Source organism: Bubalus kerabau, chromosome 5, assembly GCF_029407905.1.
Source record: "Bubalus kerabau isolate K-KA32 ecotype Philippines breed swamp buffalo chromosome 5, PCC_UOA_SB_1v2, whole genome shotgun sequence".
Classification (NCBI taxonomy): domain Eukaryota; kingdom Metazoa; phylum Chordata; class Mammalia; order Artiodactyla; family Bovidae; genus Bubalus; species Bubalus kerabau.
The window spans coordinates 121,095,728-121,116,596 of NC_073628.1; the positions used below are offsets into that span (position 1 = coordinate 121,095,728).

General features: G+C 34.9%; 1 protein-coding gene across 3 annotated transcripts in view; it reads right to left on the reverse strand.

Annotated features, from left to right (window-relative positions):
• Positions 1–20,869, reverse strand: part of TRMT1L (tRNA methyltransferase 1 like) — a 34,423-nt gene that overhangs the window by 12,611 nt on the left and 943 nt on the right. Inside the window, exons 2-11 of one of the 3 annotated variants that reach the window (XM_055582943.1) lie at positions 19,767–19,907; positions 16,952–17,062; positions 15,207–15,320; positions 11,774–11,838; positions 9,789–9,918; positions 8,271–8,394; positions 7,713–7,792; positions 3,187–3,436; positions 2,577–2,789; positions 1,032–1,222 (exon numbers count right to left, since the gene is read on the reverse strand). In XM_055582943.1, the coding sequence (XP_055438918.1) occupies positions 1,032–1,222; positions 2,577–2,789; positions 3,187–3,436; positions 7,713–7,792; positions 8,271–8,394; positions 9,789–9,918; positions 11,774–11,838; positions 15,207–15,320; positions 16,952–17,062; positions 19,767–19,907 (1,419 nt within the window). The remainder of the gene's footprint in view (positions 1–1,031; positions 1,223–2,576; positions 2,790–3,186; positions 3,437–7,712; positions 7,793–8,270; positions 8,395–9,788; positions 9,919–11,773; positions 11,839–15,206; positions 15,321–16,951; positions 17,063–19,766; positions 19,908–20,869) is intronic. The other 2 variants (XM_055582944.1, XM_055582945.1) reach the window with 2 other exon arrangements.

Below are 20,869 nucleotides of genomic sequence, written 5' to 3' on the forward strand. Positions count from 1 at the left end.
TTTATTTATCTTTCATTAAGCAAAAATAGGATCCAGTGTCAGAACACTCTGAAAATAGAGCTCTGAGAAGTGACTGCCTTAACAGATATTAAACAACACTAAAAGGTAAGTAGAAGTGAATGAATGCATGAACATCCAACCACTGGAACAGAATAGAAAATCTAAAAACAAATTCAAATCTATGTGGGATTTTAGTATAAGGTAAATATGGTATTCTCAAATAAGTGGACAAGAGGTGACCTAGTCAATAAAACAACCTTCTCTGAATAGTTTAGGATTGGAAAGCTTTTTCCAACTACAGACAAAATGCAGAGTACATTAAGCGTCTGAATAACTTTACAAGAGAAACAATGAAAAATGTCTGCATGAAAGAATAAAAAGATGCAAACACAAGTGACGAAATGAGAAAAAATATCTACAACTATCGTATCATACCATGAGGGTTAAATTCTACTATATAAAGAGTTCTTAAAAATCCACATTTCAAAAATGCTAAGAAGCTAACAGAAAACAAGAGGCAACCGTTTCTATGTCCCAGAAAAGCAAATTAGAAACAGCCTGATGAGGGCACATGCCACGTCTTTTTCCTTTGATTCCCCAGGCCTGGCATATAGTAGAGGCTCAATAAATATTTACTGGATGAGTTTTATAACTGATGGGTTCTATATTCAGTCAGAAACATGACCATTATTTTTATAAAATTAATGATTTGAAACATCCCAAACAAAGAAGTAATCTGACTTAATGTACCTAAAATTAGTGACAGTGGAAACTAAGTTATTTCTAGGCGTTTCGACAGGAGGCATGGCTAGAGAGCATAAATTATAATGAGCAAATGACTTTAATGAACTCACACGAATGTCTTGTCTGTTGATGAAAGGAAATCCAGTATAGGAAATAAAGTTAGCACTGTAATCTTTAAAATCAAAGGACAACAATATGTATAAATTAGGGATGTGATCAACGCTTATTCATTGGAGGCTTACACATAAATTCAACACAATATTCAGTCAAAAGAAACCTGCATTTACCTTCTACCATATTACCATCCTTCTGAAAAATTCTCTCTTCACACCACTGACAATGGATTAGGTACTGAATCTTCTTGGCTGTTTCATCTGCAGAAGTTGGCCCCCTCAAAACTCGCACAACAACCAACACAAAATGTTCCAGAGCCACTGCAAACAGTACTTCTATGCCTTTGTTACATCGGGCTGCAGCTCTGGAAAAAAATTTTTTAAGTTGTTTTGAGAGCTTATCATTTTCCTTTGCTTGGCATTATACTGACCATATTAACTTGGACAGTACATACACTATGGAAGGGTTATGGGAAAATAAGAAAAATTTAACTCTTTGTAGCAGTGGATTTAAAAGATATATAAAAAAGTGGCTATAAAAGATATACACTATAACTTTTACACAAACTGAAACACAGGAAATTATAGGGTGCTTGGCAGGCTTTTGGTAATTACACATGTTCCTTTATGATATCTTCTCAATATTCTTTGGTTTCTAATGTCACTTTGTTTCTTGTCATGACAACCATCTTTCTTTCTAAAATTTTTACCTCCTTTTTTCTATAAAAGCTTCTTCCAAACAATATATGCTTGCTGAGTACTAAATACATGCAGGGAAGTATGCTAGCTGCTGAACAGCTGGTAAAAATGAATAAGCAAAGTCCTTGCCAGTGTTACGTTTCTATACTTTTGTATTAAATTCTACTTGATACACCATTTATGTACTCAGTTTTCCCTCTTCAGTTGTACACTAACTTAGTCTGTATGTACTGCTTTGAATTTGCTGTTACATTATAAACATTTTAAAGTATGTACAGTAGGTCCTTGGCATGTACCAAGTGAACATCAGAGGTTTTAGTTATTTAGGAATAACCCTAAAGGTCTATGAAGTCTAATAATCTGTATTTTTGCTGAGGTAAGGATTCCAGTCTAAATGCTGTGCAACTGGTGCTGGCGTTAGTGACAGTGCCGGCTGTAACGATCTGTAATCTTAATATTCATTGACATTGTATTATTACTATTCCTCGAGCATAACTTTATGCATAAAATGGGTGCTCAAAGTCTTCCTTTCTTCAATTGTTTAGAAAGTCTGATGAGAAACAGAACTTTTTGTTTTACAGGTGAGATCATTTCACAGAATCAAATTTATAAGCCATCATTTTTTTCAAACTATATAAATAAAGACGCTAAGATGAAATGGACATTAAATAATGATCATTTCTAAATCTAAGATCAATTTTTGCTTTCCCTTTTTGTGGTGCTACCACCCTATATCTACTCTATGTTTGTTGAAACAAAATGATTTGAAGTTAACTTTCATTTTTTCTTTCTTACTACTTTATTTAAATAACATTTTAAAGTGGAGAGTAAACTATTTTAGGCACAAGCTTTTCAATAAAATTCTAACATACAACATAAGATTTCAAAAAAAATCAAGATCACATATACAAAATACAGAATCTGTCTTTTGTGCATATTAGAAGAATGAAATAAGCACTTCTTGTAACAGTATTTCTTTCTACCATATACTCAGACACACAAGGGTTGGCCATTTGGTACCTTGCCACTGCAGCTACAACAATCCTCGCAGCTAGCTCCTTGTAATACTCAGTTCGGACAATATTACAGCCGTAGTGGCGCCGGGCAACGTGCTGTGCCTTGGCATATAAAGAACTGATATCTGTAGAAGTCACTGACACTATGCCGAGGTTTCTTATATTTCTGAATGCCGAATCAAGATAGTTCACAGATGTTCCAAAAGGATCTAGATGTCTAAAATCAGAAAGAATATGGACATATTTAAAATCATACTAGTAATCAAAATCATACCATTGCCGTATTTCTAATGATAAAGTTCCATGGATTCAAAAGTACTTCATAAATCTATTTTAAAAACATTAACTGTTTTTAAAGTAAGCAATAAAAGGATCTTATGATATCTTAGACACGTGAAAACAAAACCTGCTTAGAGAAAAGTTATCATGCCCAGGCATTTTACTTCAAATGCTAGAAAATGCTCTTACGGCATTCCTTAAGCCAATGCCAAAATATTGTATTAATTTAAATAAACAATGACAAACTACCTTAATTTTTAACGGCCCCCTCTCTACCCCACCTCCCTTCAAATCCAAGTCAGTTTAGAAAGTGACAGAAAAAATTTTCCACTTACATGAAATCAAAAGATCTCAAATGCATTAGTACATTGGCATCCATTTTGGTCACCTTAATATTACCAAGGTTTTCCTCTCCTTCTTCCAGAATATCTTCCCTTTCTTCCTTTTCCTTACTGTCCACAACCACTTTCAATTTGTTTAAATGGCAGTTCTCCTGAATCAACGTCACAGAGTTTTCATTCAAATCATTAATTGTAACCTTGACTGCATTTCCAAGATGTTTTGCCCATTGTAATCCCATTATCCCTTAGGAGAAATTGGAAGAAAAATGGATTTTTAAATTATAAAGAATAAAAACTGTAATAAAAATAAAGTATAATTTTGTAAGTAACAGAAATAAATGTTTCAAAATCTTAGTATTTTCAAAAGTAATTCTTATTCTACCTTCTCACTGAAATGCCTCTTAACAAGATTTACCACAAGAAAATGTATCCTGCAGATTTCCATTAATAGTTCTTAAAAAACTGTTCTATAATCCATGTTCAAATAAAATACCTATGTATATTCTTTATTTGGGGTTTAATAGGATATTTTTTTCCTTTCTTCTTACAATGGAATACTTTTTTTTCAAACAAAATCTTACAGAGAAATCCAATATACAATATGAGTAAGAGTGGGGTTTCTCTACTTGAAAAAAAGTTGAGTTGAGAAGCTGAGAATTCATCCTGCTGAAGCTTACTCTAATACATGAAAATATGAAAACAACTTTCCTGGATGAATGCTTTTCAAATACTGCACCACAGCATCATTGTGAGTGAAAAACAACTCTGTATGTGTAAGCAAATGATCAAGAGGAATTGAGACCAAGAGGGCCCTCTCACAGGTTTTCTATCCCTGTTGGATTTGAGTCATAAGGGACATTCACTGCAAAATGGGAGATGGTGACACCAGCCTAGCCAATACGGAGTAAAAACCCCCAATTTACTGGAAGTACTGACCATCTGCATACATGTGACTCATTAATGTAGAAAATTAACACCTACTATGTGCCATTGTCTTTACATTTATTTTCCTATTCTTAAGATAAGCTTGTGAAATAAGTTCTAATATCTACATTTTAGAGATGGGGAAACAAGCAAAATGATTGCTACGAGCTTTATTTAAGTTTACAAAGGCACATAAAAAGAAAAGATCTTCCTAAACAATAATTTTAATGTTTCAGGTAAAAAAAGAGGAGTAGTTCATTGCAGTATTATTTGTAAGAGCCAAGACATGGACACAACTGAAGTATCCATCGATGGATGAATGAATAAAGAACATGTGGTATACATATACCCAACAGAATACTATTTGGCCATAAACAGAAGGCAGTCCTGCCATTTCAGACAACACAGACGGACCTTGAAAGTACTACACTAAGTAAAATAAGTCAGAGAAAGACAAATACAATATGATTTAAATTAAACATGGAATCTAAAAAAACACCCAAATCACAAAAATGGAGATCATATTTGAGGCTGCCAGAGGAGGAGACTGGAGGCGTGGGAGAACTGAGTGAATGTAGTCAAAGGGGACAAACCTGCAGTTATAACAGAAAGATGTTCTGGGGATAAAATGTACAGCAGGGAAATTACAGTTAACAATACTATTTATTTGAAACTGACTATGCGAGCAGATCTCATCAGAAAGGGGAAAAAAATCTATAACCATGTGAAGAGATGGATTTTTTGATCATTTTACAATACATGCATATAGCTAATCATTATGTTGTATACCTAAAGCATATACAATGTTATATATGTTGACTATATCTCAACAAAACTAGAGGGGGAAAAAAATGACTCCACTGTTAAGAGACATATATAGTATCCAGTGTAGGTATGCTGCTGCATGCTAAGTCACTTCAGTCATGTCTGACTCCATGAGACTCTGTGCACTGTAGCCCACTAGGCTCCTCTGTCCATGGGATTTTCCAGGCAAGAATACTGGAGTTGGTTCAAATCTCTCCTCCAAGAGATCTTCCTGACCCAGGAATTGAACCCACGTCACTTATGTCTCTTGCACTGGCAGGTGCGTTCTTTACCACTAAAGCCACCTGGGATAGACATTTAATAAACATTACTGAATGTAAAACACAAGGGTGGGGGAAGACTGTGTGAGGGAAAATGGTGGGAAATAAATCTGGAAAAGTAGACTGTGATCAGACTATGGAGGATATTAAATTGCAATCTGAGAAGCTGAACTCTAGGCAATTAAGATGCATGACTTTTTTGACTGAAAAATAACATGATCAATTCAGTGTTTGAGAGCAAAAGCTGTTTAGCAATAGCATGCAAGACAGATATAATTGCTAAAAATCACTCTATTAGCGGATATGGAATGAAAAAGAGTATGAGTCACAATATAAATGAAAACTTAGAACAGATCCATAGTTGAGTGTGGGGATAGTGGTGGGAAAAGGAGTAATAAAAAAATGATTCATATTTAAAATCTGACCAGCTCAGAGGATATGATCACCTTAGAATCATTACTTCATCACTTTTACCATTTCTACACTGAGACATTACTAATGATGATGATAGTAGTAATAATATAATAATGATGATACTGAAGACTTTTATAGCATTTGCTATATACCAGATACTGTTCTAATTTCTTTACATGTATTAATTTACTTAATCTTTACATTATTTTAAGGTAGGTACCTTCTTTTGGATAGATAAAGCAAATTAAAGCATAATCCCTGGGGTTAGACAGCTGGCATGTTATAAAGCTGGGGTTTGAATGCAGTGTCTGACTCCACAGTCCATGTTTCCAGCCACTACTTCTCTCTGAGGTGAGGAACTTATGCCGAGCTAGGTCGTGCTTTCATTCTATTGGTACAAACTTCCCAAGAATACACTCCTATAACTTTTAAGAAGAAAAACTTGGATAGGGTACAAGTGGCTTTTTAGAAATTTTCTACATTTTCCAATCTTTTCTATACTGTTATGTCCTTTTGGGAAAAATGTTCTCAGTCTTTAAAATTTCACCATAATATCTCATTGCCTAATACGTAGGCAATGTTTACTGCAACACACACACACACACACACACACACAAATCAACCAAACACCAAGTGCTTACTGACTGCTGCAAACAAGTATTCTTGCAAAAAAAAAAAAAAATTTCCTGTCTGAATATGACCAAACCTGACCATCCAACTACCAATTTACAGAAATAGAGGAATATTTATATGAACCATGATGATACAATCAGCAAAAATCTAGGCTGTGGGAAACTCTACAGGACAAATGACCTCTTATATCAACAAATAATTATCACACATACACACAAAATGATGAAAAGAAATATAGATTAAAAAGGGACTTGAGACCTATCAAACAACTGAAATATATAGTTTTTGGATTCTGACTTAAATTTTTTAAAAATTTGAAATAATTAGGTCTATCTAAACATTTGATGACATTAAAGAATTATTCTTAATTTTTTAGGTGTGATATTGTATATGGGTTTTAATTTTGAAAAGTCCTTATCTTTTACAGGCTTCCCTCACAGCTCAGTTGGTAAACAATCCGCCTACAATGCAGAAGACCCCACTTTGATTCCTGGGTTGGGAAGATACGCTGGAGAAGGGATAGGTTACCCACTCCAGTATTTTTGGGCTTCCCTTATGGCTCAGCTGGTAAAGAATCTGCCCGTAATGCAGGAGACCTGGGTTCTACCCCTGGGTTGGGAAGATCCCCTGGAGAAGGGAAAGGCTACCCACTCCGTTATTCTGGCCTGGAGAATTCCACGGACTCAGTCCATGGGGTCGCAAAGAGTTGGATATAACTGAGCAACTTTCACTTCACTATCTTTTACAGATCCCATGGAAATATTTACAGATGAAATGACATATCTGTTATTTGCTTCAAAATAAAGGAGACAGAGAACACGGCAATGAGTTATAAAGGAAAGTGCACAGGAATACAGATATAAGACTGAGTGATGGATATAAAGGAATTCACTTATTATACACTCTAGTTTTGTATATATTTGAAAATTTTCCACAATAAAAAATTTGCCTTGTGTTTTTTTGATATAAAAATACTTTGCTTGATGTGATATCCATATACATTTCCTAAGAAAAGATACTGTACAGGAAGTTCAGCAAGTATGTACAAACTTCCAATTATAAGATAAATAAGTACTAGGGATGAAATGTACAACATGATGATTAAATATAGGTAATCCTTGTATAGAGGAAAGTTAAGAGGATAAATTCTAAGAGCTCTCATCACAAGGAGAAACTTTTTTTTCTTCTTACTTATCTATATGAGATGATGGATGTTAGCTGAACCTATTGTATATGTAAATCAAACCATCATGCTCTACATCTTAATTAAACTTGTACACCCATACAGTAATGTATGCCAATTCTTTCTCAATAAAACTGGAAAAAAAATCTCTTGAGGTTCACATGATATAAACAAACCCTTAGTTCTCAAAGTGGCTAAACAACAAGGAAAAAATAAAGGGAAAGAAAAGATACTGTACAGATTTGATAAAGTGAGGTTCCAGAAAAAGCTTCATCACTTACCAGTTGCTCCAAAGGCATCTAGACATTCCAAAGGTTTTCGCTCCTTAGCCAGAGCAGCCAGTGTACAGAATATCAGCTGCCTAGAAGAAGGATAATAATCTGAAATAATTTTACTGTACCATGGTTTCATCATTGTGGATTTTAAGAACAGTGAGAAAGTGTTCTATTTACTGTGCAAACTACTTTGAAAAGAGACCTAATAACATATTCCTTACTTAATAGTATAAGAACTAAAAACCTGTGAAATTAAACTATTAGTCAAATTGTGTTCTATTAACAAGTATTTACTATGAACAATGATTTTATAAAAACTTGGCACTGGCCCATCAGTCTGTTCCTTTAATTTTATATAAAGTTAGACCTACTTTACTCCGAGAAAAAAATTGGTTTGGCAGAAAAATAAAACAATCATTCTGAGAAAATGCAAAATAAACGATTTTCATTCCATACCTACTTTTAAATTTCAATATATTAGAACAAGAAGATTAAGAGAAGGTACATTTGTAATGAATTGAAGCATCTGAAGCATTCCATAACCCTTTTTTAAATTTATCTTACCGATTCAGTTTCATTTTGGGATTAAAATAAGAATCTGTTTTCTGAGGTACAGAATAGTTAGGACAAACTTGTACATCTGTGTCTGCCTCTTTCAAAATTTCTTTAGGTGGTTTAGCAGCAGAAGCTAAAATTAAAAAAAAAAAAAAGGTTTCCAGTGAAATAGAAAATAATTATAAATATCAAGAACAACATAAAAAATAACCTTCCTTTGTAATAGTTTCACGTTAATGAAATCAGTTGAGTAGATGTCAAAAAAAAAATCACCCAAAATTGATCTACATAGCCCTGTCTATGGAAAAGAACAGCATTCCGTTAAGTATTTGGTGAATTAAAGTTTATCAGCTTACAATCTGAACTGTCTAGCACATCAATGTATCTGTACACCTAATTAAGGACAATTACCCTAAGACCGTGCCAAATCCTAAAATAACCTTTATTCATCAAACACTATATTGTGTTTATAGAGGCTGGTTGCTAAACACATATTTTATTATGGTTTAAATGTTAGAAAATTAACCTGTGTGGTTACGTTCCATTAGCTAGCATGGATGACTAAGAGTCACTCTATTTCCTGAACATGCTTAACTTCAGAATATTTTTGTGATTTTAAATCACAAATTATATTCCAACAGCTATAAGCTAATGTATAAAACAATTATTCTACTTTTAATATACATTAGAATCATTCTCCTATAACTCAAATGAAATATTGATATATTTGTGTGAATATATTTTAATTATTTAAGAAAGGAGATATAATAATATGTGGAGGGGAATAATTGAGATTATTTATGTTTGGATTTCTTGATCAAATTACAATCAGAATGTTAACTAAATGAGAACCATATTTCTCTTTCTACAATGCCACATATAAGTAATCTTTCCTACTGTTATGTTACATATCTTTCTGTACTCACCTAAGTGTCAAGTCACATATCTCACAAGATAAGCCTTTCTCAAACCAGGTTCTGTGAGAAAATTAAGCCCTTCAAATAACTATTTCACTACTTTTTTCAATACTTAAAAGAATGGTCCAGAGTACCATTCTAGATGTATTCATTACATATAATGGATGCCTTAGGGCAGAAGGGCTTAATTCTTGAGAAGGAACAACATCACTAATAATAAGCTACTAATAACTTGATATCACTCAGGACTATAAATAATCTTTATATATCACTCTGCCTCCTTTTTCCAGTGTTTTTCAACAACGAGTATAAGATAGTTACTGGTACAGGAGCCATCAGTAATAAAATCCTATTATCTTTCATTAGGATAGCTACATTTACTGGGCATCAGCTGCTTTTTTCTACTCTTGTATTAAATACATCTGTTAAATTGAGACCAGTTTATACTGTTGGGAGTCTCACAGAAAAAAAACAACACTGGATGGATTAGCAGTTAACTAAATGATTTGGTTAAGTCACAGTATTCTATCTGTATGATGTCTAAAAATAATAATTAGACCACTGTTTAAGGATCTATTTATTAACATATTAATGAGATTGCTCAACTCACCAGCAATATACCTGGATTTAGTCTCTCCTTTGTTCACATGGCGCCTGACATGTCCTAGCATATCTGTCCTTCTGGTGATTGTTGCTGAACAAATGATACAATGATAATGGGCGCCCATTTTACTGGATATCTATCAAACAGAGTATTTAATTTAAATGCATAAAAAAGTTACTAAGACAATGAAATAAAAGTTTATTTAAGGTTGTAAATTTAAGTATGTTAGAAGATAGTATTCATTTTGCCATGTGACTCTGAAAGGATCTTTATTTCCTTACCTATATTTACATCTGCTTTTTAATGTTACAATAGGTCACAAGTTTGTTAGTTTTTTCCCATTCATTCTAATCAACAAATAACTACTCTTATCTTCTATAAGCAACACTTATAAATGGTACGATATAGCAGCAGTGTGTTGGCAGACATATAACTGGCTCTCCGGGAAAATAAGCCCCTCATTTGTAGCGTCTGCAGGTCTGTGATCTAAACACTCTACCATAGCCAATGTCAAGCTCCACATGTGACATTTCAAGCTACCCATGTGACATCACTGAATGTGAATTTGGGAAGAGATGTGCAGTATCACAGCAGAGAACACTGCCACCATGCAGACACAGTACATACATATAAATGACGCACGAGCACAGACGTAGTAAAATAACTGGGAAGTAGTAAGTCGTGAGTATTCATTACTTTTGTTTTTAATATAATTTATTTACTTTTAAGTTCACATTTTAAAATTTTTGATGATGGCCACATTTAACAACCGGCTCTCCAGATTTCTGGAAATCTGAGCTAGTGCTGCTGCTGCTGCTGCTGCTAAGTCGCTTCAGTCGTGTCCGACTCTGTGCGACCCCATAGATGGCAGTCCAACAGGCTCCTCTGTCCCTGGGAGTCTCCAGGCAAGAATACTGGAGTGGGGTGCCACTGCCTTCTCCAATGCATGAAAGTGAAAAGCGGAAGTGAAGTCGCTCAGTCGTGTCCAACTCTTAGCGACCCCATGGACTGCAGCCCACCAGGCTCCTCCGTCCATGGGAGTCTCCAGGCAAGAGCGCTGGAGTGGGGCCACTGCCTTCTCTGGAGCTAGTGCTAGCACACTCCTACGTGTTAAAGACATAATAAAAAGTCTATTTTTCCAAGTAAAAAGTTCTCACTTTTTAGCTTCTTATTTAGTTAAGAACAAGACTTCCAATAGCTCTTTCCTGCTTATGATGTCTTCTTACTCTTTACTCACGATCACAGGGCAAGGACAGAACAGTCAAGAACATTCCACAATTTATGGCATTGTGATTATCATACTCAAAATATCTTAGATAGGGTTAATGGGCCAAGCATTATCCTGATAAAGTATACTTAAGAATGTTTTTCTCCCCCAATACTTTACTTTTTTTGTGTGGCCTGAAAGGAAAATTTACTAATAATGATTTATTAAGCTAATATGCATTCAGGATAGTGTCACTATAAAATATTTTATAATTTGTATTCCCCAAAGGTTAAATGTATCCTAATACAAACACATGTACTTTTTAAAGTTATTGAGATTTCAGAAGTGTCTTCATTCTGTCCTTTGACAAATTAAGAGGAAGAGCATCGGGAAGATGAGTATGAATCCACACGTATTAAGACACTTACTAAACCACAGAAATTAAAAGTTATTATTCCATGACCAAAATTTATTTTGAAAGAAAAAAAGTGCTTTCTACTTAAATTCTCCATTTCAAAATTAGTATGTGGGTTAATTTTCCTTTCGAACATATGATAGCAGGTGATCTGACTGAAATTAAAAACTATAAAATGAAAAGTTCAATACAGCAACAATTTTCATAGATTTCTTATTTTTCCTACTATGGTAATCTGAAAGCCCTTGAAAACAAAATCTTAAAGTAAATCTCATTGCTAAATATACACATTTTAGTCTTAAAGCAAGTAAAAATCGTACTTCCTTTAGAGATAGCTAAATCTAAAAATAACAAATCTAACGTGATTACCTGTTCTCCAATAATGTTTGGTTTCACCGGTCGACAAGGTAAGTGACAGATGCACATCCGGTAACCTAGAAGGAAGAACTGCTGCTTGTCTTATCACTGCTCATCAAAAGTTCAATTATTATTAAAATTACTACCAAATTTATAAGAATAATGGGGATTATTCTTATATTTGTAATGTCATAATTTATCTGAATGAGACTGCCTTAGTTTTATGCATTTGTTATATATGACACGGTATAAAAACATATACAAGAGATCTAGGTTCAGAATCTGGTTGTTCCAAAAACATCTGTTATCTTGCATTAGTCATGTAGCTTCTTTGGGACTCAGTTTTATCATCTACTTTTTGCCATCTTGACTTTTTCTCAACTTCATCTTCTTGCCTTATGCTGCATTTACTATTACACAGCCTCTTCTTCATCAATGATATGGCACTTAGTTCTCTTTGAGTACTTCCTACTTAATCTTTACAGATCCTCTTCCCTCTCTCATACTCTAAAATGTAGATTTTCTGTATGATGGATCTGCTACATAAATTTTTTCTCACTTCCGAACTAACTTGAATGCCTTTCATGATTGCGACTATCTCCCCTATGAGAAGGAATTCCAAATTATAGCTCTATTATCAATTCATTCCTGAGGGCCAGATCTCTACTTCCAATCCCCTACTCAAGACATGTGAGTGATTATTTCAAAATCTATTGTCAAGGACTTCCCTGCTGATGCAAAGGATAAGAATCTGCCTGCGAATGCAAGGGAAACGGGTTCAATCCCTGGCCCAGAAGATTTCATGTGCTGTGGAGCAGCTAAGTCTGTGCACTACAATCCTTAGCCTGAGCTCCAGAGCCCAGGTGCTAACTCCTGAAGCCCATGCTTCTAGACCCTGGGCTCCACAACGAGAGAAGCCACGGAACGGCAGCAATAAGCCCACACGTTGCAAAAGAGTGGCCCTGCGCACAGCAATGAAGACCCAGCGTAACCAAAAAACATTAAAAAACAAAACAAAACCTACTGTCAAGGATTAAACTTTTCACTTGACTCTTGAACCAGGTTTCTTTTTTTACTTTTTTAATGAATAATAAAGCCTTCCAGTTACTCCTAACTCAAAAACTGTAAACTTATCTCTAACTTCCTTCTTCTCATACTTCTAGTTCAGTTCACTTGACATCCAATCATTTTTCTTAGCTGTGTATCTTGAAGTGTCTCAGGACCCAGACCTTGGACCATTTCCTTTGCACCTATATGTACTCTTAAGGTCGTTCCATCCAGACTTTCAGCTTTAAATACCATCTGTATTCTGACAACTCCCAAATATGTATCTCTAGCCCAAATCTTTCCAGGTTTATGTGCTCTCCAGGCTCCCTCCACTAGATGCATCTCAACATCTGTATGGCTAAATCTGAAGACATGTTCTTCTTTCTCACGTCTAATGCAGTCTTCTCCAGTTAGGTAAGGCATTCTTATTTTGTCCTTCATCTCATTTCTATTCCTTCAGCAGATCTTATTCAACATATTTGCCAATACTGTTCACAAAGACAAAAGCTATCATATTCCCCATCTACCAGATCACCATCATGTGAAAGAACGCAACAGCCTAAAGAACATGACAGTAAAGAATACCATGAACCATCAAACAGAAGAGAATAACCTGGAGGAGAGAGACCAGAGATTAAACAATGGCTTAAATAAAGCAATTACTTCATTACCTTTGTAATTAAAATGAGATCTTTTTTGTTAAGAAGTCAATATGGTTTACTATACATTCTCATAAATAATTAAACATAAGATAGTATGGCTTCTGAATTAGTCTCTAATTCACTTTTTCTCTAAGTAACTAGTGATAACCTTTTACCAATACTATAAGAAAATAGTTCTGGTCTAGTTCTGCCTTCTTTTTGGAGTGTCTTATAATGACTGTTTCATTTAGTCTGGTTGAAACTCCAGATAACCACATTTCACCGTCAGTGTACTTGCATGATCATATACAAATTTAAGTATACACATGTTTAGGGTTTTTTTGGGGAAGGGGAGTATTTTTGTTTTTATCATATATATTGCTATTTTCGGGCTTCCCTAGTGGCTCAGACGGTAAAGCGTCTGTCTGCAATACAGGAGACCCGGGTTCGATCCCTATGTTGGGAATATCCCCTGGAGAAGGAAATGGCAGCCCACTCCAGTATTCTTGCCTAGAGAATCCATGGATCGCGGAGCCTGGTAGGCTACCATCCATGGGGTCGCAAAGAGTCGGACATGACTGAGAGGCTTCACTTTCATTGCTATTTTCAGTTTACCATGAAAATCCTTCCAAGCAAGCTAATCTAGATCTAAAACACTCTTCTCAATGGCTGCATAATATTTCATGGTCTGTATGTACCATAATTTATTCAATCATCTTTGATTTTTAGTTCCAATTTTTTGTTTCTAAGCACATGATGCAATGAACATTTTTGTACATCTTTGTCTATTGCTTCCTTTACTCTTAGCAGAGGGAGTGCCTGGAGGAAAAATATTTTAAATTTTTTAAATGTTGCCAAATTTCTTTCTAAAAAAAGGCTGTAATATATCATCCATTGGAGAAGGAAATGGCAACCCACTCCAGTATTCTTGCCTGGGAAATCCCATGGACCGAGGAGCCTGGCGGGCTACAGTCCATGGGGCCACAAAGAGTCGGACATGACTGAGTAACTAAACACATATAATCCATAATCTCATACCTCATACCTCAGAATCTAACAATAACTCTCCCTAGGAAGTCTTTTAACTTGGTAAAATCGTGTTTTTTGTCCTTCAGCTTCATTCATTTCTTCATTTGAATCCTCTTGTTAAACTTACTCCCTCAAATTGTGCCATTTTTGTCATTGTTGTAACTTTTTTCCCCTCATTTCCATTTATCCAGAGTAGAGAAAGGCTCTGATTTTGAATATTTATCTTATATCTCACCATTATTCCAAAAACTCATTAACTCTATTTATTTTTAAGTCAGCAGCAGGGAAAAAAAGAGATGTTATCTTCTCTTTTCCAATATTCATACCAATTATTTTGTTTTATTTTTATTATACCTTCAAAACTATTACTGGAGTTAATATTAATCGTAGTTAATTAAAAACTGTAACTGTTCTAATAAAAAAAGGAAAAGTAAAACTTATGAAAACATGGTTCAGTAAGTAATGTGGACCTTCAGGGCCAAGCCAAGTACCCAGCACAGAACAGATACTTTATAATAGTTTGTCAAACTAAACTACTGGTGTCATAAATATCTACTGCCTAGAGAACAACGTGGTCTTTTACTAATAAATACATTAAAAGAGGGGCATTATATCCTTCATAATTTTAAAGTGAAGATACTTGATTATGTTGTCAGTAAAATTCCAAAACTAGTACAAAATCGTGAATTTCATTTACATCACTTTTTAGTAAGCACAAAAATACAAACCTTCAAATTCAACGGAGACTTTCCAGTGTAAATTCTGAAGGTGACGATGAAGCTTATGACTATTACAAGCTCTGAATTTCTCCTTGGGGCACAATGGGCAAGCCTGTTTGTTTCCTGTTAATGAAAAAAGAATCAATAAAGCAGAGAATATACCAGCTATTCATGCTTAAATTTGCCTACAAAAGAAGTTAACAGGGGACCCTTTCTCACCCTTGCCTCTCAAAACACACACACACACACACACCCCTTAGATAACATCTTTCTTAACATTTATTAAGGTGAAGTCATTCTTGTCTCAGCAGGTACTTAACAATAATTGTTTTAGGACACAGTCAGTGACTGATTTTTATCCTAAAACTCTCCTCTCTGTGGCAAGCTGATATCCCTGTTACCACTGGGTATGGAGAGGATGAGGAAATGATATCCCCACAGGCAAAATGCCTTCCAGAAAGAATGTCATTCTGCACTTTGGGCAGGGGAAAAGGCAGGAGTTGTCACACTTACAGAGGGATATGAGCTGGACAGACAAAAGTATCAGCTCTGGTATTCTACTCTAGCAGCAACAAAAACGGTTAACATGTGGAATTAGAAAATTGAAAGAAGGAAGGGGCAGATTGGATGCAATACTCTGTATCCTATTACAGTGGCTTTGGGCTTCCCTGGTGGCTTAGATGGTGAAGAATCCACCTGCAATGTGGGAGTTGTGGGTTTGATCCCTGGGTCGGGAAGATTCCCTGGAGGAGGGCCTGGCAACCCATTTCAGTATTCTTGCCTGAAGAATCCCCTGGACAGAGGAGCCTGGCAGGCTCCAGTCCATGGGGTCACAAAAGGTCGGACATGACTAAGCACACGGCACACATCCTACTACTGAATTTGTTAAATTCTTCCTTCTTCATTAACATATTATTAAAAAGATTATGGATCATCAAAATAGAAGTTTCATTTAATTAGAAATGTAATGTATCTTAATAATAACTTTAATAGTACTAAAAATAAATCTCAAATCCAGGTTTAAATCAATAAAATATACAGAAACAGTAACTCAATTTTTAAAAAATTTATTTGACTATACCAGGGTGTTTTTGTTTTGATCATCCTGTGTGGCATGTGGGATCTTAGTTCCCTGACCAGGAATCCAACCCATGCCTCCCTGTATTAGAAACACAAAGTCTTAGCCACTGGACCACCAGGGAAGTCCCAATAACTCAATTTTTAATCCAGGAAATACCTTTCACATATAGCACACAGCAAGTATAAGCACAATTTTTAAAATATACTCTCTACTTCAAAAAACCATGAGGAGATCTTGAGGATGGAATCCAAGCACTAAGGATGGTAAAGTAGAATGACAGGAGCTCAGGGCACTAACAACACTGTGAAACTCTGTACCAGCTCTACTTTGCCAGTCTTGAGATTTCTTTCTTATGAGAGAATAAAAGCCTCCATACGATTTTTTGGATTCCTGTTACTCATAGTAAAACGTTAATTCCTAACAAAGCCCTTATATATCCATGAGACTGTAATTTCTTTGAGGGGTTGTGAAATAACTTACCTCACAGTGCCCTTACATATAGAAGGGTACCATTTCCTAAGTTAAAAAACATTATCTTACTTCTGCCCTAGCTTGGCGGAAATAAACAAGTTCATGCTTACCAAAATTTTCATGAGTAGAAAGATGACAAATCATTAGAAACTGACCAAAAAAACCCCCAAAAAAACCAGAAACCCTCCAAAGATGGAAATACCTGCATCAAGATTATCTGAGTTCAGTGAATTAGCAGAGTCACAATCCCCTTCAGTTACAAAAGCTAACTTCTCTAAATCAGCAAGCTGCCTTTGAATTGAGATGTGTCTCTCTGAAAGGAAAGTTTAAGAGTTAGGAAATTATGCTTTAACAATATGTATTCCATCTTCAGTTTCATTTTATCACGTCACACAGAATTTTACACTTTCATTTCCTATAGCACAGTGCATTAGTACCTAGGCAGAAAACTCAGTTTGTAAATGACAAGTGTGTCTCCGAAGTCAAAGAGTTGCCACTGCATAACCTCACAGCTTTCAAATTTTATCTTATTAATCAATATAGTTTTACAGAAAATGTTTCTAGTCTGTATAAAACACTGAAGCCAGGTTTCCTGTTTCCAAAGAACTTTCAATCGGGTGAGAGATAAACACGTTAATTATTAACTGCAACACAAGGCAAGATGAATGAAGACTTAAGGGTAAAGGTAATATGATGTGGGTTTACAGAGGAATAACTCATTCCAACAACTGCCTCTAAGAAGCCTTCACTGAAGTGGTGTTTGACCAAGACTTAAGGTATAAACAGGTGTTCAGTAAGTAGAGATTTGGTGTCTGGCCTTATAAACTGAAATAACCTTGTAACTGAAATAAACAAAGGCATGTGGTGTAAAAATATATAGTCACTTCCCTTACCACTCCTGGCTGGAAAGTAGTACGTTTGGGGGATAGAGCTGGTAGAAAAATAATGCAGCCAAAAATGTAGTACAGATCATGGGAGGCATAAATTCTATATGTTAGTTTGAACTATACTCTTTAGGTAATGTTAAGTCTTTTCAGATTTTTGAGTAAATAAATGATATGATTTGAATGCATTTCAGAATCTGTAGTTGTAGTACCAACGATCAATAATTGAGGTGAGAAATTAGTAATGGAAAGGTACTAGAAAATAGAAGGTAAAAAAAAGCAGCAGAGGATTTGGGATGTGAAAGGGTGAAGATTAAAGAACAATTGAGATTTTGATACAAGTACCATTAACCAATAAAAAGGAAGAGGAAAACAGTTTTGGCAGAAAGGAAGAGAAAGAGAATGGGAATTTAGTTTTTTACACAGTGTGTTTGATTACTACTAGAATTAGCTACTCAAGTCCAGTAGGCAGTTGAATTGTAGTGGAAGGTCAGGAGGGATTCTGAATAGATATAACTCATAAATACGCATGTTAGGTGAAACTAAGAGCATCAGTAAGAAAGCCTAGGGGGAAATGTTTTGAAACTGAGGATAAAAAAGCCAAAACTCAGTCCCAATAACACATTTTCAGGTTATTCAAATATTATACATTCTTCAAATTACATATTTGTAAATTTTGGAATAAATGAATAAATCATTCCAAAATATATTTAACATATTCTTGATTAGTAGTATGTGGAATGCATTTCCCAATGCCGCTTAATCCACTACTGATTAACAAAAATGGGTACAATTTTGAAGTGAGGTGTGGAGGGATAGGAGACGTTGAGGAAAAGGAATCAAGAGGGTAGCTTCAAAAAGAAAAAATGGTATGGAGAATCAAGATAATGCAGAAGCCAGGAAAGAAGGGACTTGTAAAAGAGTAGTGCTTAACAGTAAATATCACAAATAGTCGTAGAGATCAAGAAAAGACTACTGGATTTAGTATTTAGTAAGTTTCTAGAGACCTTTAAGAAGGTTCAGTGAGGTGTTTTTAGAGTACAAATAGAACTGGAAAGAGAAACGAAGTACAGAAAATCAGCATAGATTACTTTTTTCAAGAAATCTGCTAGTATTAAAAAAAAAAGAGATGGGATTTTAACTTGCTTCTTTCTTTTTAAGGATGGAGAGACCTGAATATTGTAGCCCTATGGAAAGAAATGTTAACAAAGTAGAATTCTGAATATATGACTCAGAGATGGTAACTGATAGGAAAAGATTTCCAATGAGTTAGGAGTCAATGGGATAAACCACAAGGCTTAATACTACATAATTAGATTATATAATTTCTCCACACTGCTGTCTTCCTGCCTATTCTCTCCAAGCTTCACTCCCAGTTGCTTTGTTTCTCTTCTATATAATTTACATTCTTGTTTGTCTCATCTACAAATAAGCAGTAAGAAGCCAAGGGCTATGTTAAATGCCAAGTGCAGTAACTTGCACACAGCAGGCACTAGTTTTAAAATTAAAAAAAAAAAAAATCATTAGTCTTTTTGGTGCAGTAGCACACTGAGTCAAAATTTTGGAATTCAATTCAGCCCTATCAGACATTCCTGTTAAAATTTACTAAAATATATTTTACCTAATTCCAAAATGAGAAACACAAACAGCAACAAATGCTATTGGTTAATTTCTTATATCAGGTATTGTTCAAATGACTTACAATGAGGCACTTTCTATAAACAGATAAACTGTTTTCCCATTTGATGAAAACCTTTAATTACTGGCCCAGACAGTAAGATTCAGGCAATGAATCCATATGTACAAACCAACCTATTTAATTTGAAATCACTGGCTTCCAAAGATCTGTGTGTGTCAAACAAGATACATAGTACTACTAACGATGTGTTTATTGCAATCATTCTAACTACTAAGTAGTACAGAGTAAGTGAAAGGGGCCCAGTAAGTTAGAAAACTGAAAATCCTGTAGTCCACTACTGAAGAAAACTCTAAAGATCTGTCTAAAGATTCATGAAAACGCCTAAGTACATCTCTAAAGTCACTTTCTGGTTCAAGACAGTAGATATCAATCTGTACTTAAAATCACTCGATCTTTTTGTAACACGCTAATAATCTAGAAGTCAATAGGCAAACCTCTTATTAAATCAGATGATTCCAAGATGCTAGGTGGTTCTTTTAAAACTTCTTTTTCTTCCTCAATTTTCAATTCTACTTCAGATATGCCATCTTCATCTTGCCTATATGAGACTGATTTCAAAGGGCTAACTAGACCATCTAAAAATAATTTTTAAAATGTGATTAATACGTTTCTAATGCATTTCCAATTTCTTAATCACTATTTGTTCCAGAAATGCATTTTCAGGTTTTTCAAACATCACACATTCTTTAAATTAAATACTCACAAATTCTGGAATATCTGAATAAATCTTCCTAAATTATGTTTAACATATTCATGATGGTAGGGAGGTGGAGAAAGCATACACCCCCTAAAGCTGCTCAAGCACATCTGATTAACATAAAAAGACCATATCTAGAGGTGAGTTTAGGAGGATATCTTACTCTGGAGTGTATCTGCTCTTCCGCCATTGCAGTTGCGGAAGAAACAACTGGCCTTTTTTAGCACTTAACTAGCTTTGATCTTCCGTGAAGAGGAGAGGCCTACCTGAGGCATTATGACCTTGGTCTTTTCTGTGATCCACCCTACTCTTTAGCAATCTTTATGCTGTTTAAAAATTGCAGAAATAATTCTATTAGATTATAACTACTGAAATGTGTTTTTTTTACACATTAACCTCAAAACTGGCTTAGAAGTAGGAAAGACAACAAATTAAGATTTTTGTCGTTGTTGTTATGATTCAGAAAAAGCATAAAGGTCAATCTGGGGACAAAATTTTTAAAGGAAAGTTTCTCAGAGCTTACGTTTAAAAATGTTCAGAGGATTCTTGATAAAGTGTTACTTATCAATCTTTTAAATTCTTTTATGGCCTAATAAACCATCACTTACATGCAAGCACAATTAATACAGGCTATTAATTTTCGACAGCCGACTTGGAGAAACGTACAAAACTCAATGCGTATTTATGTCTGAGGGAAAACATCTACAATTTAGTCACTCTATCTTAAACTACTCGTCAGCCTCAAATTCTTTTTGGAGGCAAGCTGCTAAAGATAAAATGAGAAAAACCCCATCTCGTGTCTATTTCGAGACATAAAACCTAATTGACAGCAACGGTTTC